The following is a 27,113-nucleotide window of genomic DNA, read 5'->3' as shown; positions in this document are numbered from 1 at the left end:
TTTAGAACTGGTCAAATGTTTTGAAATATTTAGAACTAATGCTTCTTCTGTGTTGCATTCTTAAGATACTTAAAAAACAAATTCTGAGATTCTGTTTGCTACCACCAGTTGGACCTGTTAGAAATAGGTGGGGTGTTTACTTTTCCATGTCACCTCATTAAATTAGGTTTTTCTCATTGCTTCAGCATTCTGACCCTCAAAGGCCATCTCCTATTGCATTTGATAATTTTTGTTTTATAACTGAAGGGGATTACCTGACAGATATTATTTAGTCTGGAAAAACAAATTTTGACTCTTTGAAAATTATATTTGGCAATTCATTTTGGGCTTCTACCAGTACTTTTCTTTTAAGCCAGGCAGAATGGGAAAACTATAGTTTCTCCAGTTGTTAATTGTAACTGTGTCAAATAAGACCTTAAAGACCCTGCCCCCAGCTTGTCACTGCTATTTAAATTTTACAACATGTCAATCACTGTGAATATATTTTGAATTATAGTCTATTTGCCTTCCTTGCTCCAGAATCCATTTGACAGAAAAGAAAAATGACTACTTAGCTAAAATATTAAGAAAGATATTCAAGTAAAATTACAAAAGGAAAATAATTTTAAGTCAGTTGTTATAAAGGACTTAAGCATTTGTGAATTTTGGTGTCCCTGAGCTAGACTCTCATGGATACCAAAGATCTATTATACATTAATGAAATTACTTACATGATCTGTCCTACTACCCAAATGTATAATATCATTTATTTATTTGTACAATAACAGCACATAACAAACAATCCCAAAACTGAATGGTTCAAATAACTGACAAATTAAAACCAAGTGCTTAATCTGGCCATACTCTTCTATTTACATATGTTTGTGGATGCTTTCATCTACAATTGGATTGAGGAGTTGTAAAAGAGTGCCTGAATGCTCCTCCAGAGGGATTTACAGAAACCCAGGTACACTTCAACTGGGCCCTGTAATTTAGAGTTTCTTCTAAGTGTGCAATCAAGTTTATGATGCTGTAAAATCAAGGCTCAGCAGAGAGTGGCTTCACTTCCTCTCCTGCTGTAGTCCAGTGGCTGTGCTCAGCCCCCAACCTGTGCACTTCTCCATTGGGCAGCTCTTAATATAGCATCTTAGGTTTTCAGAAAAAGAGCTGTGAAAGAGATTTTTTAAAAATTGAAATAGGATTGAACCTACTCATTTTTAAGTGACAAGTTGGTCAAATGAAAAGTTAGACATACATTAGAGCCGAGCCATATGATATTATCATCCCTGTGTTCTCAAGTACACATTTATGTAAGTCAAATTAACACACGTTGCTCTTCATTACTAGGCTTGCACACTTGCTAGGAGGAATGCAGACGTCTTCCTGAAATACCTACACAGGAACAGTGTGAACATGCCAGGAATGGTGACACACATCAAGGCTCCAGAGCAGCAAGTGAAAAGTGAGTGCACAGGAAGCAACCTCTCCATCCAGGACTTTCACTAATCATTAAGGAAATCTGCAGGCTGAGAGTTTATTGAATAAGTTGACGAATATAATCAGCAAATGCATCATTGAGCATATTTATTACTGTTGACTATATTTCTATAAAATGTTACCAATTTTATATTCCTAAGACATAATTAATCAAAGCAAATTGTGAAATATTTATGTAATTTAATACCATTTGAGTAGAAAAAAATCTACAAAACCTTTTGTACATTTAATTTTAATCACATTGGAAAAGATCTGGGAAAATGTGAGCTGAAGTGTGAAGATTGATATATGCCAGGTGCAGGTGGCACACACCTGTAATCACAGCGGATCGGGAAGGTGAGGCAGGAGGATTGCAAGTTCAAAGCCAGCATTAGCAGCTTAGCGAGGCCCAAAGCAACACAGCAAGAAGAACTTATTCTTATTTGAAGAAACTTACTCTTTTTAAGGATGTCCAATATAATGAAACTGTATTCTAGGTACTATTTATTTTATTTATAATTTCTGTCTTGGGCATTTTTTTTCTTAAAAGTATTTTCTAGAATAAAGCAAAAGATTTTAAAAGCGTACAAAGGTATATATAAATGACATGATTTCTTTGCCAGTGGTAATCACTGTCAGAACCGTTTTGTATATTATGTCTGTGCATAGGTTTGTTTATGGAGAAATACAAACTTATGTATATTCACTCACCCGTCTCACTATTTTTTTTTTTTGCAAAAATGAAACTGTTTTTCTCTATAACCTGATATTCCCATTAATATTCCAACTTATTCACCTTTCCATATCAGAATTTAGAGATCTACTCTCTGTTTTTGGATGTTGGGTGCAACATTGATGTAACTGATGTAACTTGCCCCCTGTTCACACTTTGTTGCCCTGCTTCAGTGTCCCATCAGCTCCTTGGTGTTTGTATACCTTGGTGCAGATAATTGCAATTATTCACATAAGCACCATGTACCTGAAAGATAATTCCTGGTGAGAAGGTATACACATTTTCAGTGTCATTGCCTGTTGCCACATTGTCCTCTGTGAGGGTCATACTCAGTTTTTTTCCCCTTAGTAATATAGAATAATGAGTACCTGCTTTTTCTGTCCTTTCCAACACTGGATAATCTCAGGATTTGCCAGGAAAACAGTGAAAAATGATCTTTTTTCTTTGAGTGAAGTTGAATAGGTATTTGCATATTTAATTTAAAATTGTAAACTTCAGGGCTAGGGGTGTAGCTCAGTGTAACTCAGTAGTAGATATGTACTTAGCATGTGCAAGGCCCTAGATTTCATCCAGAGCTCCCTGAAGAATTGTGAACCCAATATTTATATGCTTTGCTCATTTTTTAATGGGTTCTTCATCTTTCTTTCCTATTGAATTGATTAAATAAATTAGGTCTGTGTTTTATATATTCCCAGTAGTTTTTCCTGGGAAAACTATTATTTTGTAATATTTTAATGGTGATTAATATTTGATTATGACATTTTTAGTTTTTATGCATCAAGAATTTTTTGCATTTATAGATTCATGTTTCTCTGCTTCCCTAGTTCCCTACTTCATGTCTCTCCTCCTTCTAAGAGTTTATGTTTAAAAATAATAATAATGGGGCTGGGGATATGGCTCAAGCGGTAGCGCACTCGCCTGGCGTGTGTGCAGCCATTTTGAGAGCCACAGCCGAAGGGGCCCCAGCAAACTTTCAGACTGCCAGCTGATGATTGGCTCACAGCGGCCCCAGCAACATCTAGCTGATTGGCTCCTCTGTGGTGATGCTCATTGGAGATGCTCATTGAGCTGTTTCCCCACCCTTTCAGACTGCCAGCTGATGATTGGCTCACAGCGACCCCAGCAACATCTAGCTGATTGGCTCCTCTGCGGTGATGCTCATTGGGCTGTTTCCCTGCCCTTTCAGGCCACGGAGCTGCTCATTGGGGGACTTTTTTGGCAATGGAGCCCAATGCCTTTCTCCACGATATCGGGGATAAACACTTGGTCCTTGTTCATTTTTTGATAATGGAGTACCCTCTATGGTGGTTTGAGAACGGCATTCATTAGCCCAATGTCTCCCTCTACAGCATCGTGGGCAAATACCCGGTATTCTACTCCTTTGATACTTAGTTTTGTTAAACCCTCCTCCTATGGGGCAATTCCTTTTAAAATGTCCTGTTTGTTCACAATTGTAGCATGTTCTTGGCCTGGCATCTAAAGCCTGTTTTACTGCAGTTGCCACAATTTGCCCTTGTTCATTAATGTCTCTGGCATCAAAAGCCTGTTTTACTGCAGCTGCCACAGTTTGCTTTTGTTCATTAATGTCTCTACATAATTTAATATGTGTGTTTAAATCTTCATGTTTCCATGGTCTAATGATATCTCTGCACCAACGATTCGCTTGGTCATAAGCCAGTTGTTTTATTAATGGCATTGCTTGTTCTGTATTCCCAAAAACTCTGGTAGCTGTTTGAATAAGCCTATCTACAAATTCAGCATAAGATTCATTAGCTCCTTGTATTATCTTAGATAATTGACCTTGTAAACCTCCATGTCCTTGTAAAGTCTTCCATGCAATAATCGCCTCTACAGCAATTTGTGCGTATACGCCAGGATCATATGCAATTTGTTGCTGCTGATCCTCATAAGGTCCCTTTCCTAACAACATATCTAGATTTCTCTGAGGATAAACAGCTGCTGCATTTCGCCTAGCCATCTCCTTGCAAAATTCCTCATTGGCAACCTTCCATAACAGGTATTGACCTCCGTTTAGCACAGCTTTACACATATTAGCCCAATCTGCTGGCGTCATGTTCAAGTTGTTAATGGATTCGACCAAGCTTACAGTGAAGGGTGCTTGAGGACCATAGGTTGTTACAGCCTCTTTTAGCTGCTTCACTGTTTTGAAATTTAAAGCATGGTAAATTCGCTGCCCTCCTACCTCAAATACAGGGCATGTTAATATTTGAGATCCTGTCTCAGGATCCCAACTATCAACTGCGGGGGTTGGGGGCCTCCCAGCATATGGAGGTGGCCTTGTTAGTTGGACATTTACATCCTCTGGTGATAAAAAGGTGTTAGTAGCAGTCTCCTGTAGAGGTGGCGCTGTTGGTTGGACCCTTACACCCTCTGGTGATAGAAAGGTGTTAGTAGCAGTCTCCTGTTGTAACTTTTCCCCTGACGGCTTTTTCTGCTCTAAACTTTCTTCCTCTGTCTGACTAGTTCGAGAGACCTTCTCTTTTGCTTGAATCTTTTCCTCTGTCTGACTAGCTCGAGAGACCTTCTCTTTTACTTGAATCTTTTCCTCTGTCTGACTAGCTCAAGAGACCTTCTCTTTTACTTGAATCAATATGTCTTCTCCTTCCTCTACCATTGTCTGAACTGAAAGCTTTGGACTAAGCAAACCAGATATGAACATCCACAATGGCAATGTGCCAACTGGCAGAGTCCCTGGGCTTTTCTTTTCTATTCTTTTTAAATCTTCACCATGATGGTTCCATTGTGATATATTTAACAACTCCTCCTTAAAAAGCCATGGGCTACATTTTTGTATTGTATCAACGTATGCCTTGACTGCTCTTGATTTTACTGGGATGCCTCCTTCCTCTAACAAATTACTTAACACACTTTCGGTTTGTTTTTTACTAATTTCTGATCCCATATTTCTACTATAATACAACCCAACAAGATAACACCAAACAAAACCGAGATAGAATGAAATAAAAATGGAACAACAAAAAATCATTATAGCCTTTCTCCCTATCTCAGACGCAAATAGTTTTTCCTCAGATGTGAGCCGTTTTTCTTCTGTCTCACTCATCTCTAGGGACAGGCAACTTAAAACAAAAGTGAAGCAAAACAAAAGAGGAATCTTAAAATGGCTACCCATCCTCTTGCCCTGCCCTCAGGGGCGAGCAGTTTACCTTATCACTTACCCTCAGTCGCTCCCCGTACGGGCCACCAAAATGCCGCAGTCTGCCTGGGCACAATTCAGGAGCCACTTGTCAAAAGAAACTAACTTTATTTTTAGAACCACACACACCAAACAAAACAGCTCCTTAGGAAAAACCCTCAGAGCCCAACTGCCACCACCAGCTTCCCCCAAGCCTCTCCCACAACCACAAGCCTCCCCACCTCCCACAATCCTCCTGCTCTTGAGGCTGATTGGCTGGGTCGCGTGGGTGGGGCCAAAAAAGTCCCCCAGTGAGCAGCTCCATGGCCTGAAAGGGCAGGGAAACAGCCCAGTGAGCATCACTGCAGAGGAGCCAATCAGCTAGATGTTGCTGGGGCCGCTGTGAGCCAATCATCAGCTGGTAGTCTGAAAAGGTGGGGAAACAGCTCAATGAGCATCACCACAGAGGAGCCAATCAGCTAGATGTTGCTGGGGCCGCTGTGAGCCCATCATCAGCTGGCAGTCTGAAAGTTTGCTGGGGCCGTGTTCGATCCTCAGCACCACATACAAACAAAGATGTAGTGTCCGTCAAAAACTAAAAAATAAACATTAAAAATAATAATAATAATAATAATGGCAAACAAACAAAAGCACTTTTGTTTTCTTCTAGTGTTCCACCATTTTGATATACGACCTGTACCATGTACTAAATGCCTTTCTGCAGAAGGCTCTAGTAGTTCTGAACAAAATGCCTAATGCTGATACTTTTCCAGCTATCAGAGAATTGTCCCAGTGGAGGATAAAAATTGAATATCCTGCTAATCCAGTTAGCTGGAGTATTGTGAACTGATTTTTTTAAGTTTCTAACGGCTCTCTTTTATAAGGCAATAAATCACAGTGAAAGAGTGAATAGAGAGTCTGGTTGGTGTGTTTATTGAGAACCTTGGACAATAAAACTGGTTCCTTGACACTCTGATTTGCTGTGGCATTGCATGGTAGTCTTAAAAAAAAAAAAGAAGAAGAAGAAGAGGATTAGATAGGGGTCTTAATAGAACTCAAGCACCAACGTGCATCTTTTTTCTTTTTTCTCTTAGATATCTTGAATGAACTCTTCCAACGGGAGAACAGGGTACTGCATTATTGGACCATGAGGAAGAGACGGCTGGACCAGTGCCAGCAGTACGTGGTCTTTGAGCGAAGTGCCAAGCAGGTCAGTGTACACCTGGCCCTCCACCACTGCCGCCTGCCCGCCTCCATGCTTCCATCCTCAGGCAGATTTTTGTCATTGCAGGCATCCTGAGAATCACTTTTTAATGCCCCAGACAGTCTTGCCTTTTAATTAAATTTGTTATAAAATCAAACCCCATAGCCTGGTAAAAGTGAGTCACTCAGTATTTTTGACCCTCAACAAGTGGGCTAGCTGTTCAGCTTTCCTTTAGTGCTGTACCTCACATTTATAATAGCCAAGCGCAAAAAAAATCATCATGTTTATTATTTAAAAAGCATTTTTGAAGCTGGGTATAGTTGTGTATGTCTATAACCCTAGAGGCTCGGGAGGCTGAGGCAGGAGAATTGCAAGTTCAAGACTGGTGTGGACAACTTAGAACCTGTCTCAAAATTTTAAAAGGATGGGGATGGGGAGCTGGGTGTGTAGCTCAGTGGAAGAGCATCCCTGAGTTCAATCCTTAGTACCCCTTCAAAAAAAAAGCATCATGGAATCTTGATTCTGTACTTACGTAAATGCAATGGGTAGGATTCTTTTTATATTGCTGTATTTACATTTTTAAGACGAGGTTTTATGTTTTTGACAAGTCAAGCTGAAACTAAATAGGAAATAGGACATAATTTTTAACAATTCCGTATAGTCAAAAGAGATTCATGCTTTTGGTTAAGGAAGAAACATCAAGGCTAACATTCAGAGTACCCCCCTTTCACAGTCACTGTGGGATTAAAGTGCTTCTGCTGAGATCATCAGTCATGGAAGCTTGTTTTAGGATAAAATCTCTTTGCCCCTATCTTATATGTTAACATTCCAGTCATTTCTCTTTGGCCTTCATGTAGCATAAGAATCCTTGTACTGTTTATTCAGAATTGCTTTGGGAGGTAGCCACGGGACAGAAGGCATGTTCCTCCAATACTTGCATGTGAACAGGCCCAGGCTGAGTGCTCACTGTGTGGCATCTCATGTCCTCCATGTAAATGAGTTTGGAGTCACAGAGGCCCTGATGCTGCTGGTCATTGACAACCCAATTCTCAACTGTGACTCAGACCTGGGATGCCCCTGAAACATGTGCCTGCCACAAGCAAGAATTCCAGGAAGTCTTCATAGCCCAAGGGAAATTAATTTTTCCTTGGCATGGATTTTCCACTTAGGGAATTGATTTCATCCTGTTCTGTGTGTTGGCCTCACAGGGATGACCTGTACCCAGAACTGCCCAGTTCCCTCAGATTGATATGTTGGGGTCCATGGGTCATGGATCTGGCACCCTGATGGCTTTCTCTCATCTCAGCTGATATCACCAGGTGTTGGAGTCATATCCCAACAGTGAGGAGGCAAGCTGTGATGTTTTATGTCATATTTCATTTTCTTCATTTTATTTAAAGGTCATTTGATCATATTTCAGAATTATGGGAGGCCTGCTTTGGTTTCTAACTAAAGAAGCTTTCTTATTTTTTTCTTACATATCTTTTTTCTCTCTTTGTTGCAAAACAAGTTATCATTTAGCTATAGAAAAGAAAAATTGTAGATAATTCTCTTGGCAGAGAAAGATAAGTTCCTAGTGTTAACAGGTGATGACCCAGCAGCATTGTGGCTCTCCTAGAGTTCTACTCTGCACTTGAATCCCAGCACTCAGGCAAATGTCAACTGGTCATAGCAGACCATGCCTTGAGGACCCTCACTTATTTGCAGTTTTCAGGGTAGCACACTAAGGGAAGTGCGCGGCCTAGGAAGAATGTGGTGCAGTAACCTGGGGCTTCCCTGGTGCTGCCTCTGGCGTGCCTTCCCTCAGGTTTCCTGGGACCCCATTCCTGATCCTCCTCTCTTATCTCCACCTCTGAAGGCAGGCTTTCTCGGGGCTCAGTTTGCCCTGTGACTGCCTCTCTTTCCTCTCTTCTCACCTTTTTATCTGGGGTATCTCCCAGCTGTGGTCTCCATTTCTGCTCTCCAGATGTTTGCATTCCAGGTACCTCTGTGGAGTGTGTCCATTTGGTCTCACCAGAAACAAGACTGCACTTGTGTTTCTTGTGTCCCTGCTCATCTTGCCGGGAATGACAATTACTCTTGATTCCTATCTTTCCCTTGTCTTCCCACCTTCTCTCATTTGGGTTCAGGGGTTGCCAGTCTTCCAGATGTCTCTGTTCTGCCTTTCCCTCTTCACCCCTTCACCCTAGTGGAACCCCAATCATGTCTTCTGGCTCTCCACTCTAAACCTTGTTCACAAAGTAGACACATTTACTTTCAGAAGGAAACCCCATCTACTTATGACCTTCAGTACCCCACCTACTCCAGTTTCCTTTCCAGCCTGTCCTGCCATCTTGTCTTACAGCAGGCCAAGTTGGCCCTGCTCACAGCTGTGACATGCTTGCTGATCCCTTTGCTGTCCTCAGCTCCCAGGTCCCAACTGAGGTTCCACCTCCTCTGATCCCCTCTGACAAGGTCATCTTACTCTTTGTCATTGCAGCCATCTTTTGTGAATTTCTTTCCATCTGTTCCTTCCTTCCCAAGCAACAGGATAGAGTTCAGGCTGCTCGTGTTCCTGGGGCCTCATGGCTTCTGGCTCTACAGTGTGTACTAGGGGAAAGTTTGTTATATAAAAGGAGAAACTGATGAAAGTGGCCCTCGTTCATATCAGTGTTAACCTTGTTTCAGAGATGGGACAGCCATACTTAAACATGACAAAAGTCAGCTCCCAGTCAGGAAACTGAAGGGCTGTATAGGTCCAGGTTTCCTTTTCATTTTGTGCTGTGAAAGTGCCACAAATGCAGTGTTGTATCTGGTAGAAACAGCAGCGTTTCTGTTCCAAGACAAGCAGATTACAGAGAGTGATACAGAGATTGCCAAGGGCAGGTGGAAACTTTTCTACTTTTTTTTTTTAAGAGAGAGAGAATTTTTTAATATTTTTTAGTTTTCGGTGGACACAACATCTTTATTTATTTTTTTTTAAATGTGGTGCTGAGGATCGAACCCAGTGCCCTGCGCATTCTGCTTGAGCCACATCCCCAGCCCACTTTTCTACTTTTTTAAAATGCTTCTTTTCCTTAATATTGGCTTTTTGATGTGTACATTTAAGTTACTGATTTCATTTTGGATACAAGAAAATAGAAGGAAAAAAACCACAAGAGAGTATATGACAGAATTCTCATTCCACTGCATTCTGAACCTCACTGGCCCCTTGTGCCTGGTGTCATTGTGTCTGTCCTACGGCCAGAAAGGTTAATCCCACCAGTATCTCCCTGGTCACCATGTTTATGCACAATGTAGAGGGACCCTCTGCAGGAGAACTGCAAAAAGCAAATGAAGTGGGTACAGCAAACATAGGAATAGGAAGAAAAGCCAAAAGGTGTATATGGACAGCAGGAAATATGCACCTGCTTTCCTTTCCTTCTTGTAATCAAAGCTCCCTGTAGGATTCTACAGATATAGGTGTATAAACATCTGGACATTTGGCACTGTGAGGCTTTCAGACCACGCTTTACCTACACCTTCTCTATATTCTTGAAAAAGAGTCTTAGCTCTGATTTATTATATTGTACTATTTGTATGGCTTTAGGGTCATAGTTATAAGAAACTCTGGAATATTTTACTGTCTTGCTACATAAGTGAATTACACTTTCTCCAATGCCCTTTTTTCTTTTTTTTTTTTAACTTTGGAATTAGGACACTCATTTCAGAAATGAGTCTCTGCAAGGAAGGCTTGATGTGTGCCAGCATTGGTTTGTGTATTTGAGGTGCTCAGAAATTTGCACTTTCCTAATGGACATTTAGCTCATGAACATTCTTCTATTTCTTCCCTCTCTAGGCTTTAGAATGGATTCATGACAACGGGGAGTTCTACCTTTCCACACATACCTCAACAGGGTCCAGCATACAACACACCCAGGAGCTTCTGAAAGAACACGAGGAGTTTCAGATAACTGCGAAGGTAAATTCAGTGGGAGTGGACTTTTGTGCAGGGTCCTGGAAGTCTGCCTGAGTCTTTCCAGAGTAAACAAGAACAAATGCCTTGTGAAATGGGGGAGCAGAGGTACCAGCAGGGTCGTCACACACAGTCAGGAGATGCCTGTGCTCCTTGTCGTGCTCCTCTCTCAGAGGTCCCCTCATCACCCTCTTTATTCATCCATGTCCTTTTGCCCCACTCATTTCTGGGATTGCCTCCAATTCTGGGATTGCCTCTCTCCTCCTTTTTGTCTTCATTCTTTCTGTTATGCCTTCCTTTTTCTCTCTTGAATTCTTTGCCAGTTATTTTCCAGGTGCTGGCTATTTTCATGAAATACTCTTTGATGGTACCAGTTTAACTTTTATGTACTCTGTGGATATTTTTCCCTGTCTTCAGTTGGTGGAAAGAGTTACAGTAGTATCACTTACCCTCTGTCCAGAAGTTGTCTGTGTTTTGTGGTTGGCAGAGTTTATATCAGTGTCTCTTTTGCAAGTTATTTTCAGGTTTATAAGACTGGAGGCCTTGTCGCTTTAAATCAAAATAGAATTAAAGGGTTCAGTGAAATTATATCTTTAAGAAAATACCTAAGAACCCACCCACTGATCAGTTGTTTCTCCAACGCAAATGTCTGCACAAGCTAATTCCCTCTTTTATTTGTCTGTTTGTTTTGTTGTTGTTGTTTTAGTTGCAGATGGACATAATACCTTTATTTAATTTATTTTTTAATGTGGTGCTGAGGCTCAAACCCAGTGCCTCCCATGTACCAGGCAAGTGTTCTACCACTGAGCTACCACCCCAGCCCTGCCTCAGAATAGTTTTGAGACTCTTTAGGGTTGCCACCTCAACCTGTAGCATTTCTCTTTTTGTTTTTCATAGTTATTAAGTGTATATTCTTTGAAATATTTTCAGAACTGCCTTTAATTTTGATGATAGACTTTGAGTTATTGGAACAAGCTGACAATAATTTCAGATTTGAGAATGGAATATAAATAATCAAGCCAAACAATATATTTTGATTAAAAAGAAGTATTTCTATGAGTAGCATGAACCACTATTTTGGGTGACCCTAACCAGACTTTGGAAATTTACCCAAGAGGAATTTGTAAATCATGTAGAGTGACAACTGCTACTTTGTATTATGTTTATTTATGCATTTTTATGCTTTCTGTAACCATTTCTGGCTCCTCCTGCTATTCTTTGCTGTGCTCTGCTCCTGGTTCCCCAAACTGTAAGTTTATTTCCCTTCAGATTCTGAGAGGTACTGGGCTCTGGGAATCCCTGATTCCTGTCCTGGAAGATCACAGTCTAGTAGGGCTGCAGAGAGACCACCCTCCCTGCGTGGTGAGAAGACCTGGCACTGGGTGGGGGCGCTGTGGGCATTGTGGCAGGTGGGACTCGCAGAAGCCTGGGAGGCTGCTCCTAGAGGTGCACAGAACGTAGAGCTCAGGAGAGCTGACCCACAGTGTCTGCAGGTGAGGAGTGTGGCTTTTCCTTCCTCTTGATACACCACACATGGGCTATACGCTGCTTGGTTTTGTTAGTATTTAGATATAAAAATCATAGTTTCTCTGTGTACTATAAGATCTATATTTGCTTCTTTGACTCTGCTTTGATTATAAAATTATTAATAAAATGCCTGATGGAGCACACAGAGGTAGATTTGGGATTTGCTCTTTGCGCTTCTACTGCACTCTGGAGGCCATTACAGTGAGGTAGCCTGCTCACTGAGGACTCTGGAGGCCACACACATGGAACACAATGGAGCATGCATTCTGATGTCCTGTGTTCTGGCAATGGTGTTTCTCCAGTGGAGCCTGTGTAAAGGAATTTTTTCTTTATTAAAATGTCCCTTTTCCTTGAGTTCAGGGTGTGGTTATTGAAGTTTAGGCAGTATTAGGCATATTTTTATTCTTGTATCTTATAAGGAAGGTCTAAAACTGTAGGTGACATCTGACTTTTCTGTTTCTCACATACATAGAACTGTTTCTTTTGTTGGGCATATTGAATTAGTTAAGCCGGGAGGAACTGGGAGATTTTGGAAAAACACTCCTGCTTGTCTTTCCATAGCAGCTTTTCCATTGGTTCCTTGCTGCCTTTCTCTGAATCTCATGCCCTTGCTTTGGTGCTGGGAGGTGTCATTTGGTTTTTCTTTGAAATGCATCTTCTCTCTTCTTGCTTATGGTCTTGGTGTCTTCTAGGAAGCCACATTTCCTTTTGGTCTGCAGAGAGCTCTTAACTTTGGCAGGATAGTCTCCCAGGCCAGTTGTGACAGTAATTACTACTAAAACATTTTTGATGCTAATGGCATAAAGCTATAAGACCAAACGAAATTTTCTCATCACTGTCCTACTAAGACTTGGCTAGATTCCTTCTTGACTCTTAATGTGGTAATCTCTCCCAGTATATATGCACCACCTGCTTCCAGATCCTATGGGTTACTTGAGAGCTGATCTCTGTCCTCCCTGCAAACAGTGATGACAACTCTAGGCCCAGAGAGGAGCATGTTGCACAGTTCATGGTGCCATCTGTGTGCACAGTGAGCTTTGAAACCCCCTGTCTTTCGAAGTCATTCAGAGCTCTGCTGTCTTCTTCCTACACAACGTCCCTTGGTCCTGATCAGCAGTGTCCCAATGCCAAATGCTTTGCCTGGTTACAAAGTGTCTGCAACAGTTGACTGTGCACCCTTTCTAGGCTTCTGACCACCAAAGAATGTGATGAACAAAGCTGTCTGTGTATGAGGACTTAAGAAGTTGTTTGGTTGTAATATTTATATACTTTGTAAGTAAAAATCTACCTTTGTAAAAATCTCTAGATTTGACAAATAGAGGAAGGATGAAAACCCTTGTAATATTTTACTTTGACGACATGGGAATATTTTTTAGTGGTGTAGGGTAGCCCTCCAGAAAGAAATTAAGTTGAATTCATCTCTCACCTTGATACCAAGATAAATACCAGAAGTTAGAAGTATCAGCAATGAAAGCATAAAAGTACTAGAAGAAATAACAGAATTTTTAAAGAAAAAAAAAAATCCTCATATAGGGGAAATTTGTCTACGTGACCTAAAACTCGTATAAGAAAAGATTGATAAATTCATCTATACAAATGTATTTAAAAATTTCCAAAGGGCAATCCACAAATGTAAGCAAAGTCTAAGGACAAAGAGCAAACAGGGAAGATCCGAGCAAAAGCACTTTCATCACAGAGGGCTGATCCCAATAGTAAAGCACTCCCAGTGCTGGAAGGCTCTGGGCTCTGGTTGCCAGTGAGACCTGGTGAAATAACTGAACCTTTTCCTGAGTCTCTGCTTGGTGGGGAGTGTGTCTGGGAGACTGAAGTGGTAGAGGTTCAGGATTGAGACAGACTGCCTGCTGGGCAGATTGCTTTAACTGCTGAACCTCAGTTTCCTCACCTGTAAAATGGGGATAGTTTAAGTTCTTCATAAATCTTTGGTAATAAACTCTGAGTGAGATAAACATATGAAAAAAAGAACTTTTACAAATCAATTAAAAAAAGACAAAATGGGCAAAAGATATTAAAGGTAATCACAGGAAAGGAATTATAAATAGCTTTTAGACATATGAGATTATCAATTTTGCATCAAATAAGAAAAATGTAAATCAAAGCTACATTGAGTTCTGTTTTCACCCAATGGGTTGGCAAAGGTCAGTGAGCTGGATCACACACTGTGTGGACAAGGTGTGAATTGGGGTGTCCTCTGTGCACTGTGCGATAATGTCTCTCAGTGGCTCACACACACTTGCTGTCTGTCCACCAGTGCCATAGTAATGTGTTTCAGCTGCTTGTGTCAGACATGTCACATCACAGGAAGAGGGTTATTTCTTATATTATTGAAGTGGTAGGAAGAGGTTGTAAACAACTTGCAGCTCCATCAGTGAAGAGGGATTAACTTAGGGAACATCTGTACAGTGAAATATGACATAGCTCTTAACACAAGCCAGGGTGCTCACCAGAGTTGTTAAGTGAAAAATACTAGGTGCAGAGCAGTGTTAATTGTGGGTAAGCATTTAAGTAAAAAATGTGAGGGAAAAAAGTACATGTACACATATGTGCACATGTACATTTATATAAAACATCTCTGGAGTTACTGATGATTGGGGCTGATGGCTGGGGAAGGTCAGGTGAGAAGAGTTTTTCATTTTTACCTTTGGAGATTTGAATCCTCTGACTATATTTTTAAAATCCTAATTGAAATCAAAGTATGCCAAGATAAAAAGGGTTTGTGGATTCACAGATTCATTTTACTTAGTTTTGATCACATCATTCATTCTCTCAATTATTTATTGAGCCCCTACTATGTATCAGAAGTTACTTGGTACTGGGCTCATGGACTGCACATTGTATTTAGAGAAATAGGCAATAATATGACAAAGTAAAATACATCTATATGCGCATGTTGAGTCAGAAACAAAAAATAATAAAGCATAGGGAAAAAGAGGGTTGCAGTCTCCTATAAAGGGACAAGGGAAGATATTTTAGGCCGGAGGACCATTTTTTTTTGTTTATTTGTTTAAATTAAGTGTATACACAAATACTTATTAGCCTACCAGCCTTTGCTTTTGAAAAAGCTTTATGTTTTATCTAGTTTTATGTAATTAATATCAGTCTGTTAGTGTTACTGGTATATTCTGTGTTGTTGTTCTGCAAATGCAGAAATTTTCCTTTAGCTTCTTAGTGTTTTTTTGTTTTCTGTTTTGATGTAGGCAAGCTACTTTCATTTTCACTTCTCTGTCCCCAGCACTTAAAACACTAAATAGCTTTCTTAATCTCTTAAGGATAAAGATACACACACAGAGTTTTCAGTGCCTTCCATAGGGGACCTTTGGATAATGGAAGAGATATTAGTAAGCAAAACAGACAGACATCCCTGCCTTTAGAGGTGACAACAAGAGAACCAGAAAGACAAACAATAATCCTAAAAAAATTAATAAATTTACACTCTGTGTAAGAAGGTGATGTGTGGACAGCTACTCGAGCAGGAAGACAAGTTGTAGTTCTAAGGTGGTGGTCCATAATGGAGGTGTTGGGAAAGTCGTTTTTATTCAAGCAGAGGTGAATGAACCCTGCAGATATTGGGGGAAGTGTTCCAGGCAGAAGCAGTATGAAGGGCCAGAGGAGAGCATGGGCCTCGAGCAGGTGACATAAGACCAAGCACTCAGCCTCAGTACTGGTGTGGAGTTGGCGGTATCTTTTCACAACTGACTTAACTGGGTGACTTGTGAGTTCATTTTACAAACTAAGATAGTTTATTTGTGTTTTGAATTCTGACCTTCCTCCTTTGGTGATTTTTAAAGTTAGTTTTCTAAATATTCATGGTAAAGATTTTCCAATTAAAGCATACCTGAGAAAAGCAGGTTCCACAGCAAAACAGTAACTTATCTGAAAATGCCAGAGAATCTCAAAGGAAACCCAGTAGTACTCATCAATGAAATGGATGTTGCAGGAAAAATGTGTGGAGCAATCAGAGCTGAGTAAAGTTGCTACTTATAACAATACAACTATTGTTTTATGGTTTTCCTTAACTTTATGCAGAGTAATAAAGTTGTACATAGCTTAGTCAAAATTCTTTTCTGTGTACATATAAAATGAAACAACTTTCTTTGTGTGAGAGTTCTCAACCAGGAACAAAATTTAAAATAACCTCTTTGAAGATAATCACCTGACTAGTGAATTTTCCTTCTTATCTCCTAAGCATTAGAAAAGAAGTAAATGTGCACTGTGGAGGTGCTGTGCACCTACTGGGGGTTGGGGACCTCCACAGTGCACATTTACTTCTTTTAGGAAAACCAGGAAGTCATTTGGAGAATAATTTACTTCTTTTAGGAAAACCAGAAAGTCATTTGAAGAATAATCGTGTAAAGCAAGGAATTGTCTTTGCACAGCTGCTCTGTAACAAATATGAACAGTGTTCAAAAAAAAAGAGTAGGATAATTGTAAATAGAACATCCTGAGTGAACATTCATTCATTCATTCTACAAATTTTACTGAGTATCTACTACATGTCTAGGGTTCTTTCTTTGAGGTCATAAAAATGCCATTCACTCGGGAGATAGGTTGGATGGCTCTGGGCTTGCCTCTAAGCTTTTGCCACCAGCTGTTTTCTCTTGTGAGCCTCAAGTATAGGCAGGTCCAGACTGTCACTGTGTTTGGGGCTTCTGGCAGTTGGATTCATTTGCTTCACAATACTTCCGTGTTGTTTTTTGCAGCAAACCAAAGAGAGAGTGAAGCTATTGATACAGCTGGCTGATGGCTTTTGTGAAAAAGGGCATGCCCATGCGGCAGAAATAAAAAAATGTGTCACTGCAGTGGATAAGAGGTACAGAGATTTCTCTCTGCGGATGGAGAAATACAGGACCTCTTTGGAGAAAGCTCTGGGGATTTCTTCAGATTCCAACAAATCGGTGAATGACTTTGTACAAATAGAACAACTCATAGTCTTCTTCCCAGTGTCCTCTTTGCTGATTTAATTAACTGGCTTCATTGACTCTCATTCACAGAGTAAAAGTCTTCAGCTTGATATCATCCCAGCCAGTATCCCTGGGTCAGAGGTGAAGCTTCGAGATGCTGCTCATGAACTCAATGAAGAAAAACGGAAGTCTGCCCGCAGGAAAGAGTAAGCCATTCTTTAAGGATCCTCCATGATTCACTGAAAAAGTGAAGGAAATGTCTTTTGCACAAGCAGGATTCTCTGTGTGGTTTGTAGTCAAGCAGCTCTTGAGACTCCTCCTTGCTCAAGTGTGCTTAGTTATTGCAACACAGACTGTGGAGTGCCCGCAGTCTCTTGTCACCTGGTTCAGACACAGTATCATGTTGCCTTTGTCCCTGTGCCTGTCATTAATGAGTGGACACTAATAACACAAAGGTAGGTGTTTGAAAGTTGCCAGTTAGTAGACTGTACTATATATGAATAAGGACAAAAGGAGCTCTTCTCAGTGGTTCTCATTCCTGATGAGCCCCCTCCCACCCCAGACATTAAGCCAGTGAGGAGAGATTCTAGTATTGCACAGAGAGGACGGAGGGAGGAGTGCAGCTGGCATCTCTGTGGGTCCTCCAGCCTATAACACAGAGTCCAGATGCCAGTAGTGCCAAGTTGAGAATTCCTGGCCTGTGTAGGTACCTCAATAAAATGTATTCAAAAATTCTTATTTTCCCTTTGAATTAGTGGCTGGATACTCTTGTTCTATCTGTTCTTGAATTGCTTCTCCAAAACCCATTACTTTGGACTTAATACTTTTAGATCCTTCAAGATCTTTGTAAAAGTAAATGGTAAAGTAAGCCTGCATCCTGAATGTGGACTGAAATATTCACTGTCTTAACTCTGTTTAAGGTTCATAATGGCTGAGCTAATTCAAACCGAAAAGGCTTATGTAAGAGACCTTCGGGAGTGTATGGATGTAAGTAAGTTTTTTTGCTTGTTTATTTAGATGAGTGTAACCTTGCTGTTCTATTTCTACCTGTTGGTGGTTCTTAGAACAGTTGCAGCTTTTTGGTTCATGTTTCTGCTCTTCTATGAAGTTCTAGGCGTGCTTTTCGCTCATTACAGAGATGACACAGCGTTAATCCTCTCATTCACTTATCACATGATGGCCTAGCTGACATTCTCTTTGCACAGAATTTTACAGCAGCTTCAGAGAAATGTGCCTACTAATTATGATGGCAACTGATACACAGTGGTATCCTGAATATTTTATATACCTTAGGGAATAAATTAATTCCAAAATTTGCAGCTGGGAATAAGTTTTAGAGCTGAGCAGTATAGGAAGTCTTTTCAAAATGTTAATAGCAATTGAAAGACTTTCATAAAAGACTTTATAAAAGCCTTATGAAAGGTTTTATTCTTCAGATATAGTTTCATTTACACATTAACTCTGAGTTTTATTTATAGGAAACATGAATAGCTGTTTCTGAAAGTTTGTGTGGATTTTTGTCTAATTCCTCTGTTTCCTTCCTGCTAGACCTACCTATGGGAAATGACTAGTGGAGTGGAGGAGATCCCACCTGGCATTGTAAACAAAGAGCTCATTATCTTTGGAAACATGCAGGAAATCTATGAGTTTCATAATAAGTGAGTATCTTTGTCTTTGGGGAATAGGTACACTCCTGAACTCTATATACTCTACTGAAGTTTCATCTCAAGAAATTAAAGTTTTTAATTGAACTAAGCAGTTTTCAGTGGTTTTGTTGAGATTTGAATGAAGTCTATTAGTTTTTCTCCAAAAAGATTAACGTTTTAGGGACTCTTTTAATAACAGTTACAGCTTCTAATTCTTCCTATTTCCTACAGAAATGTGATTAGGACAACTGAAAATGTTTGTGTAGGAACTCTAACTTCTCTCAAGGCACTTCTTGGAAGTAAAGGAAAAAAACTCCCCTGGGGGGTTCAGGCTGATGATGTTTCATATTTTATTACTGAGGAAGGATCAGTGTGGTCTAACTAAAATAAATCATACCTTACATTGGTCACAGAAGGCACATGATTTTATTCATTTATTTTTAAGTTTTTTTAAATTTTTTGACTGATGCAGCATTTGTACATATTTATGATGTACATTGTGAGATCAATTCAGTATTTAGCGTATCTATCATCTTAAAATTTTATCTTTCTTTGTAGTGAATATATTCAAATTCCTTTCATCTAACTATTTTGAGATATGTAATGCATTATTGTTAATTCTATTTATCATGCCATTCCACAGAACACCAAAACTACTTCTTCCTATCAAATAATAACATTGTATCTATTGACCAATCTCTCCTTCCCACCTGCATTCCTTAGCCTCTGGTAACCACCATTCTACTCTCAACTTCTATGAGTTTTTTTTAGATTCCACTTAGTATGAGTTTATGCAGTGTTTAATTCACTTCATTTAACAGGATATCCTCTTTAGTCCTTGCATGTTGTCATAAATAACAGGATTTACTGCTTCTGTAGGATTGAGTCCTAATTTACAATAGCTACAAAACACAAATATATAGGAGTCAATTTAACTAAATAGCTGAAAGCTCTCCATAGTGAAAACTGCAAACCATTAATTAAAGAAATAAAAAAATGTTACAGATAAATGAAAACGTATCCTGTGTTCATGGAGTAGGAGAATTATTATTGTTAAAATGTCCATATAGCCCAGAGTAATTTACAGATTGAGTTTCCACCCATCAAAATACCAAGGACATTTTACACAGACTTAGAAGAAAAAATATCAAAGTTCATAAGAATTTATTTTCAATATTTACCAAAAAAAAAAAAAAAAAAAAAAAAGCTGCAAGAAACACTCCTTTAGGTGGACATTTTCCAAGACCAGTAGCCAATGGTAATATGATAATATGATGCTAGGCCAAAACTGATGGGCCTGCTCACCTCTACTCCCCACACCCCACCAGAAAGTATGCACATGTTAAAAGGATTCTTCTAATTGAACATTTTGTATCCCTGCATCATGACCTTAGCTACTAAATTCTAGGCTAAGATTTCTTTTAAAAGGTATTCAAAAACTAAACTATTAGGTGTTTAAAAGTCATAATAACTTACTCTGGTTAAGAGCTATAAATTTCAAAGCTATGAAAAATTGTGTTCTATGTGTGTAATAAGAATTGTAATACATTCCACTGTCGTGTATTTAAAAAAAATCAATTAAAAGAGCTATAAATTTTACTAATTTTAAAAATTTAGGTGGTACTAGTTTTTCCATTTCTTGCTAGCAAAATGTTTTATACCACCTTCATGATACTTTAATATTTTAATTCTTGCAGCATCTTCCTAAAGGAGCTGGAAAAATATGAACAACTGCCAGAGGATGTTGGACATTGCTTTGTTACCTGGGTAAAGTAGCCTCATCTGCTTGTCCTCTCAGGTTATATGATGACACTGAAGAAAGTTGAAAGGGATACTGTTTATTTCTTTCTTGTCTCTCCATCTTCTGCTCATATCTGTAAATACAGAGAAAATCACCATCTTCTGCTCATATCTATACATATGGATTTTTACCTCATAGATTTACATTCTTCAACTACTTATTACTATAGAATGGATTTTTTTATTGGCTATAGTGATGGTATGAAAGAGAACGGTTAGTGTGCCAGGCCTCTGCTTGACCCTGTGGATTCATAGTTGAGTGCCTGTTCTGGAGGAGAGGCAGACACACAGTGGTCCTATAGGTCCTTGGCTGTAAGCCTGCAGCCGAGGTTTTCTCAAACCAATGTGGACTGAGAGAGAAAAGGTGTCTGGCCCTAACTTGCCAGAGTTGGGGAAGTTTCTGAAAGGTGTATGATCAACAGGATGTAGCTCTTATTTTAATAGTTTATTTTATTTGAAGCTTAAATTTCTTTTATCCACAAAACTTCTTTCCTATATAAAAGGTTATCATACTGTTATTTGTTGAAGTTTGAATGACATACTCTAATTTTATTCTATAGGCAGACAAGTTTCAGATGTATGTCACCTATTGCAAAAATAAGCCTGATTCTACTCAGCTTATATTGGAACATGCAGGGTCCTACTTTGATGTAAGTAAAAGATTATTAAAGAAGCTGTGAAAAATTCTAGATTATATTTAGTATACATAAAATGCAACATTACTCATAATTTCAACTAACTGCTGGTATAATATTTTATTTTCCTTTTGATCCTGTTTATGTTAGGATACTCTTATCTGATTTTAAAAGATCCTACTCAAGTACTTGAAGCCTTTTATATGTCATAAATTCATACATATAATATTATGCATAGAGAGTATGAACTGCTAAAGTAAGGGGTTTTTTTTTCCCCTCTGTAAAGCAAAAATAATTCTTAAAAGTCTGTTGTTCATGGGCTGGGGCTGTAGCTCAGTGGTAGAGCACTCACCTTGCACGTGTGAGGCACTGGGTTTGATCCTCAGCACCATATAAAAAACAAATAAAGATATTGAAAAAAAAAGTCTGTTGTTCAAATATTACCAAAATCTGTTTTTAATCTTGAATTTTTTAATTATCAAAGCTTTTAATCATTTATTTGTTCTATTTTAATCTTAACATGATATGAATTTCCAAAAGTGCTCTGCAGTAAAATTTTAGCATCATAACAACTAGAATCAATTATAAGTTTCATTAATTATGTTCTCATTGAGTAAAGGTATATACAGATCATCTGTTTTTTGAAAAAGATTGCAGAGCTGTTGTTTGTACAAAGGGGATGATGGAGTCTTATGATATACTATACAGAAAGTGCTTGGGTTTTCAGAGCCTAGTCAGACGAGTGCCACATATGTTTCAATCAACAAGAAGGTACTTTTGGATAGTATGTGTGCTTTGGAGCACAAGGCTGTGAGGATATCATACTTATTTTTTTGGCATCACACTTGTACATGGGCAAGTGTAATTATCTGCTTTTATATGAAAGTCTGGGAAACGGAGTAAACTAAAGCCTCTGTCTTTGAGCTGAAACCTACCTGTACCTGACCCTGTTTGAGTTGTCATTCCCATGGAGCAGTAAGTACCCATCAGTGCCTCTGTAATAGGAAGCTCCCAGCCTAATGCCACCTTTTTTTTAAAAAAATATTTCACACAACTCCATGCTCTTGCCATTAGATGAAGACCAGCAACCAGAAACATGCAGACTTAGAAATATTTAAGGCCCAAGCAATGATAGTATGTGGTACATTTAATGTCTGGAATCAAAGCCATTTAAGAGCCTTTGTATCCTAAAATACATCTTTAATTATAAAGGAAATCACACTTGGCCAGCTGACAGGTTTCACAAGTTGTATGCCTTTTGTATTCCGCATTGAGTTGTTTTATTTTTTGAAGAAGCTTTCTGGGATAAACTGCCTTCATTCTCTAGGACATCTGTTGACCTTCAGGTATTCTTCTATCAGTAAGAATTACTGAACATCCACCAGGTGCTACTCTACCTCTGAGCTCTGTCATTGGTATTCAGCATAGAGTGCTAAATAAAATGGACAGACTCCTCATTTGGTGAGGAATCTAAACAACCAGCAGCTTTGTGCATGGAAATGACATAATTACAAAGTAAAGTGGGAATACTGGTGTTAGATTTGCCATAGACTAATAATGTAGATCTTCACTTTTACCCAATTCTCTGTCCTCCTATCCAAAGTAAAATTTTAGAATCAAAGAAGTTTTTGATAATATTTGAATATACTTTTAAGAAAACCCTATTTCAATAAGATTAAATACTTGTCAGGTATCTAGAAAACAAGTGTAGTGTTATAACCATGTTTTAATGGTATAATCCTATGATAAGATTTTGTTTTGTTTCTTTAAATACAGGAGATACAGCAGCGGCATGGATTAGCCAATTCCATCTCTTCTTACCTTATTAAACCAGTTCAGCGAATAACAAAATATCAGCTCCTTTTGAAAGTATGTATAAAGAGGACTGGGGATGTTGCTTAGGAGTAGAGCACTTTCCTCGAAAGTGTAAGGCACTGGGTTCAATCCTCAGCACCACTTAATTAATTAATTAATTATTTGTTATTAAAGAGCATTTTAAAAGTATGCATGAAGAATATTTAGGCTGCAAAATTCATGAATTATGATTTAGTGTTTTGCCATCTTTTCTTTTTATGTCACCCTGAATTTTTAAAAATAACATTTTGCAAGTTGATATATTTTATTCATTGACATCTGATTGCTTATTGTAACAGTTACATAAGAGCATCTTCTTTGATTGTGCACCTGAACTGTATTGAATAGCCTTTGTCTCTAACATAAAATGAGATGTGAATGAGAAGCTGTTAGTTCTTGACCCTCAGTTCCCAGTTTCAGCATGCTGGCTGTGGGCCAGGCATTGTGCTACTTTGCACATACTAACCTACAACAGTGCTGGTTTTCAGGTGTGGAGACTGTCTGGGCAGGACCAAGAAGTTACCCAGAATCATCACTGATACATACAATTTGTCTTGGCTTTGAACCCAGCTTTCCACTGAATCCCCTACTTCATGTAGCTCCCTCTCTGTTACTGTTAGTCATTTATCACACACATCTTGTGGAACATATTTGTGCAAATCACAGGAGTTTGAGTTAAGTTGTCCCCTGCTTTTTGTTGTTATTGTTGTTATAAATGATTATAACTAAAATCACATTTGGAAAAATTGAATAATAATTAGTTTCAACAATACCAAAGTAAGGAAAAGTTAGAATTCATAATAAGAGTTATAATAAAATGTGTATTGTGTCATCAGGAATAAATTTTCTTAACTTACAACTAATTTTTGGTGACATTTACCATATTCTTTCTTTGTCTGTTAAATCTTATTAAGCATTAGAATGAGACCTATTAACCCCCCATAACAATATTTTATGATCCTCCTACATTACAGTGTAATTTTGCTAGATACGAAAGAAATCCAGATGATGGAATTATGAATGCCTAAAAGCTCTTACCTTTTTTTTTTTTTTAGTAGGAAACATTTAGAAACAACAAAACTAATTGTGTTCTTTTATGCAAATTATACTATTATGGGACTTTTCTAATGGGAAACTTTTTCTATAGCTGTGTTTGGTTTGTTTTTGTGTTTCTGCTAAGCAAATGCTTAACTACTGAACTACATCACCAGTTCCTTTTTTGAGTGTACTATAGTATTCAAGTTGTGTTAAGTGATTTTATGGCCATCACTGTAGAAATGATGTTGGTATGAACATGAGGCTAATTTGTTGATAGTCACATTTTCTCTTTACTTTCTCTTTACCCCTTGGCATCCTCAAGATTTAAGGATTTTGTTTTTAATCTTTGGTTCCACTAAACTAGTGCTTCAATTTGTAAACTTTACTTCATTGTGCCCAGAAGTTCTTCCAGGAACTGTTAAAAGCTTCCTCAATTTCCCAGAAAAGGTTTTCTGCCAAAGCAGTATTCTTGGTACATTGCATTTGTAAAGTAGCTTTTGCCAAGTTGCTCAGAATCATAGAAAGATACCATCTGGTCATGAGTAAAGGTGTTTTTCAGGTAATTGAGTTAACTCTTAACCACTAAGAATGAGGCCATAATTGACTATAATATCCTATTCCTCTTCTGTGGATTACCAGGACGTGAAAGACTATTGTTACTGACTGGTTTGTAGTCACTAATACCCCAGTAAGAAATAACTCAACCCACCAGTATGTGATCTAATGTTCTGCTGTCACTCATTCAATGATGATGTTCCTCTGAGTATCCCTGAAATGTAGTTACGCACAAAGATCTCTCAGGGAGGTGTAGTTCATTCATTAGAGTTCTCTTAAACATTCTGCAGACAGAGGAAAGACATTTGTCATTAGGTTAATGCACATCCCTGTCCTTGCTGCAGCGTTCTGGCTGACTAGTTGGGCATTGTCTCAGTGGCACAGGAGTTCAGAATCATGTCAGGGTGATGTAGTCAGCATAACAGTGGAATCTGGTATGTCTGTCAAGTGTAACCAGTAGCCAATGATGCATTATGTATTTCTACATTTTTGAGATTATTGACAGTATATTAGTTTCATTTTGAATGATGACAGTATGTAGTTTACTCTCATGTCCTGATTTGGGCAGGAAAAACCCTACTGTCCATTGAATGAGGCAGTAATTCATTTTAGGTGAAATTATGTGCCAAATTGATCAAGCTCTGTTTTTATCTTGAAAACCATCAGTTCTCATAAATTGCTTCATTTCTGCTAAGATCTTGTTCACAGAGCATTATGGTTGCCTTCTTGAATTCATGGCATTGGTCTTCTACAGGAGCTGCTCACGTGCTGTGAGGAAGGAAAGGGAGAAATTAAAGACGGCCTTGAGGTGATGCTTAGTGTGCCAAAGCGAGCCAACGACGCCATGCACCTCAGCATGCTGGAAGGTAATGGGACTCAACACATGTGCATCCTTATGACCTGCCAATAATGGTTGTAAGTGGATTTCCTTGTCCTGAGCCTGGAAAACAGCTGCTCCACACTTTGAACTCTAGCAGTAGTTGGGTCATTTACCTCAGGCTTTCTGCCAGTGCAGGGGTGGGTAATGGGTGAATGATTTGAGCCCCGAGATTGTATAGCCTTGAAAGAGCTATTGCTTCCCCATCTCTATATCCATTGCTACAGCCCTGAATATAGTGGGTACCAGACACCTGCTGATGCATTTGAATTTGGTATGTAATATGGTAAAGAGAAACTAGGTAATTACATTTAAAAATCATTACAGCACTTATAATTTCCATGAATGCTTCTGTTTCATTAAGCTGTTTCTGTGTTGCAGTGCGTGGCTCCAGTTACATGAAATTATTTGTAAGATATAGTCCTACCTCATATGCTTTTGCTAGCCTGTGTCATTTCATTAGTATCATTGAGCAATAAATTAGTTAGGTCATAGGTGCTACCGTATGTAATAAAGTCCCAAAACTCAGAGGCCAAGCAGGGTCATTTTTCTTTCTCTGGCATAAAATGTGGGTCTTGTTGGGCAGCTGTTTGTGATGTCATCAAGGACTTAGGCTATGTTCCAGCTCATTTTTCTCTATCCTTGATATTGTCCTGCTTGATTAGGTACAGTAAGTTTTCAGGACTACATTAACACTCCATCTAGGAGAAAGTGGGGATGGAGGATGGGTAGGGAACCTAGATAGGCAGAGACTACCAGTTGTACATATTACCCTTCTCACTTGCCCAGAATGGGGACTCCTGGCTGCTCCTAACTGCAGACAAGGCTGGGAAATGAAGTGCCTATTTGCAGTGGCTCTAGAGGGAATTTCTGCTAGGGAGAAGACGACGGTGGAAATGGATGGTAATGAGCAATTTGTGTCCCAGATACTGCTTGGTTAAGCTCTGGTGGCCACTTCTACAATGAGAAGAAGAGTAACAAACATCAGTGCCTGGCCAGGGCAAGGCTGACTCACATGCAGAGTGTTCCAGGCTCACACAGGATGGTAACTGGGGATGTCTTCAAGAGGGAGGACTAGTTAGTGCCTTGAGGAAAGGCAAGACTAGGTCTGGAGCAGAGTATCTGGGAAGGATGTTCAGCCTGAGGAAACACAGACTGAAGCAATATGAGCAATGGAGAAGCCATTCTGGGTAGAGAAGAAATGTTGTGAATGAGGGGTGAGGAGCAGAGCAAGTAAAACCAGAGTTCAGGTGATGTGAGTGCCAACCCGAGGGCACAGAACTGAAAGAAGAAAGCTATGAGGAATCACTGAGGTTTATTGTTGTAGATTGGAACAAAGGAAAATATATGCAAAGTGGTATTTACAAAGAAATGCCCTTTGTAGGATAGAGCAGTGGTGCAGAGACTAGAGTCAGAGAGTCAGATGGGAAATTCTAATCTGAGATTTAATTGATGGATATCTTATAAGTGTTGAAATAGCAATATTACTTTCTTGTACATCATTTTTTCCTTTTTCTTTTAAATTGATTTGCCTACATTTTTCTTGTTGTAGGGTTTGATGAAAACATTGAGTCTCAGGGAGAGCTCATCTTGCAAGAGTCCTTCCAAGTGTGGGACCCAAAAACCTTAATTCGAAAGGGTCGAGAGCGGCATCTCTTTCTTTTTGAAATGTCCTTAGTATTTAGTAAAGAAGTAAAAGATTCCAGTGGGAGAAGCAAGTACCTTTACAAAAGCAAATTATTTGTAAGTATAGACATTCAGAATTATAATTGTACAGGTAAC

At 39.0% G+C, this 27,113-nt stretch overlaps 1 protein-coding gene across 2 annotated transcripts in view; it reads left to right on the top strand.

Annotated features, from left to right (window-relative positions):
* Positions 1-27,113, top strand: part of Trio (trio Rho guanine nucleotide exchange factor) — a 338,720-nt gene that overhangs the window by 212,160 nt on the left and 99,447 nt on the right. For both annotated transcript variants that reach the window (XM_076857460.1, XM_076857462.1), the window contains exons 19-30: positions 1,327-1,441; positions 6,437-6,552; positions 10,364-10,486; positions 16,726-16,920; positions 17,017-17,132; positions 17,847-17,913; positions 18,475-18,584; positions 20,270-20,339; positions 20,933-21,022; positions 22,784-22,876; positions 25,209-25,320; positions 26,884-27,074. In XM_076857460.1, the coding sequence (XP_076713575.1) occupies positions 1,327-1,441; positions 6,437-6,552; positions 10,364-10,486; positions 16,726-16,920; positions 17,017-17,132; positions 17,847-17,913; positions 18,475-18,584; positions 20,270-20,339; positions 20,933-21,022; positions 22,784-22,876; positions 25,209-25,320; positions 26,884-27,074 (1,398 nt within the window). The remainder of the gene's footprint in view (positions 1-1,326; positions 1,442-6,436; positions 6,553-10,363; positions 10,487-16,725; positions 16,921-17,016; positions 17,133-17,846; positions 17,914-18,474; positions 18,585-20,269; positions 20,340-20,932; positions 21,023-22,783; positions 22,877-25,208; positions 25,321-26,883; positions 27,075-27,113) is intronic.

The sequence above is a fragment of the Callospermophilus lateralis genome, chromosome 5 (genome assembly GCF_048772815.1).
Source record: "Callospermophilus lateralis isolate mCalLat2 chromosome 5, mCalLat2.hap1, whole genome shotgun sequence".
Lineage (NCBI taxonomy): Eukaryota > Metazoa > Chordata > Mammalia > Rodentia > Sciuridae > Callospermophilus > Callospermophilus lateralis.
This window is presented reverse-complemented; position numbering and strand designations above follow the sequence as displayed.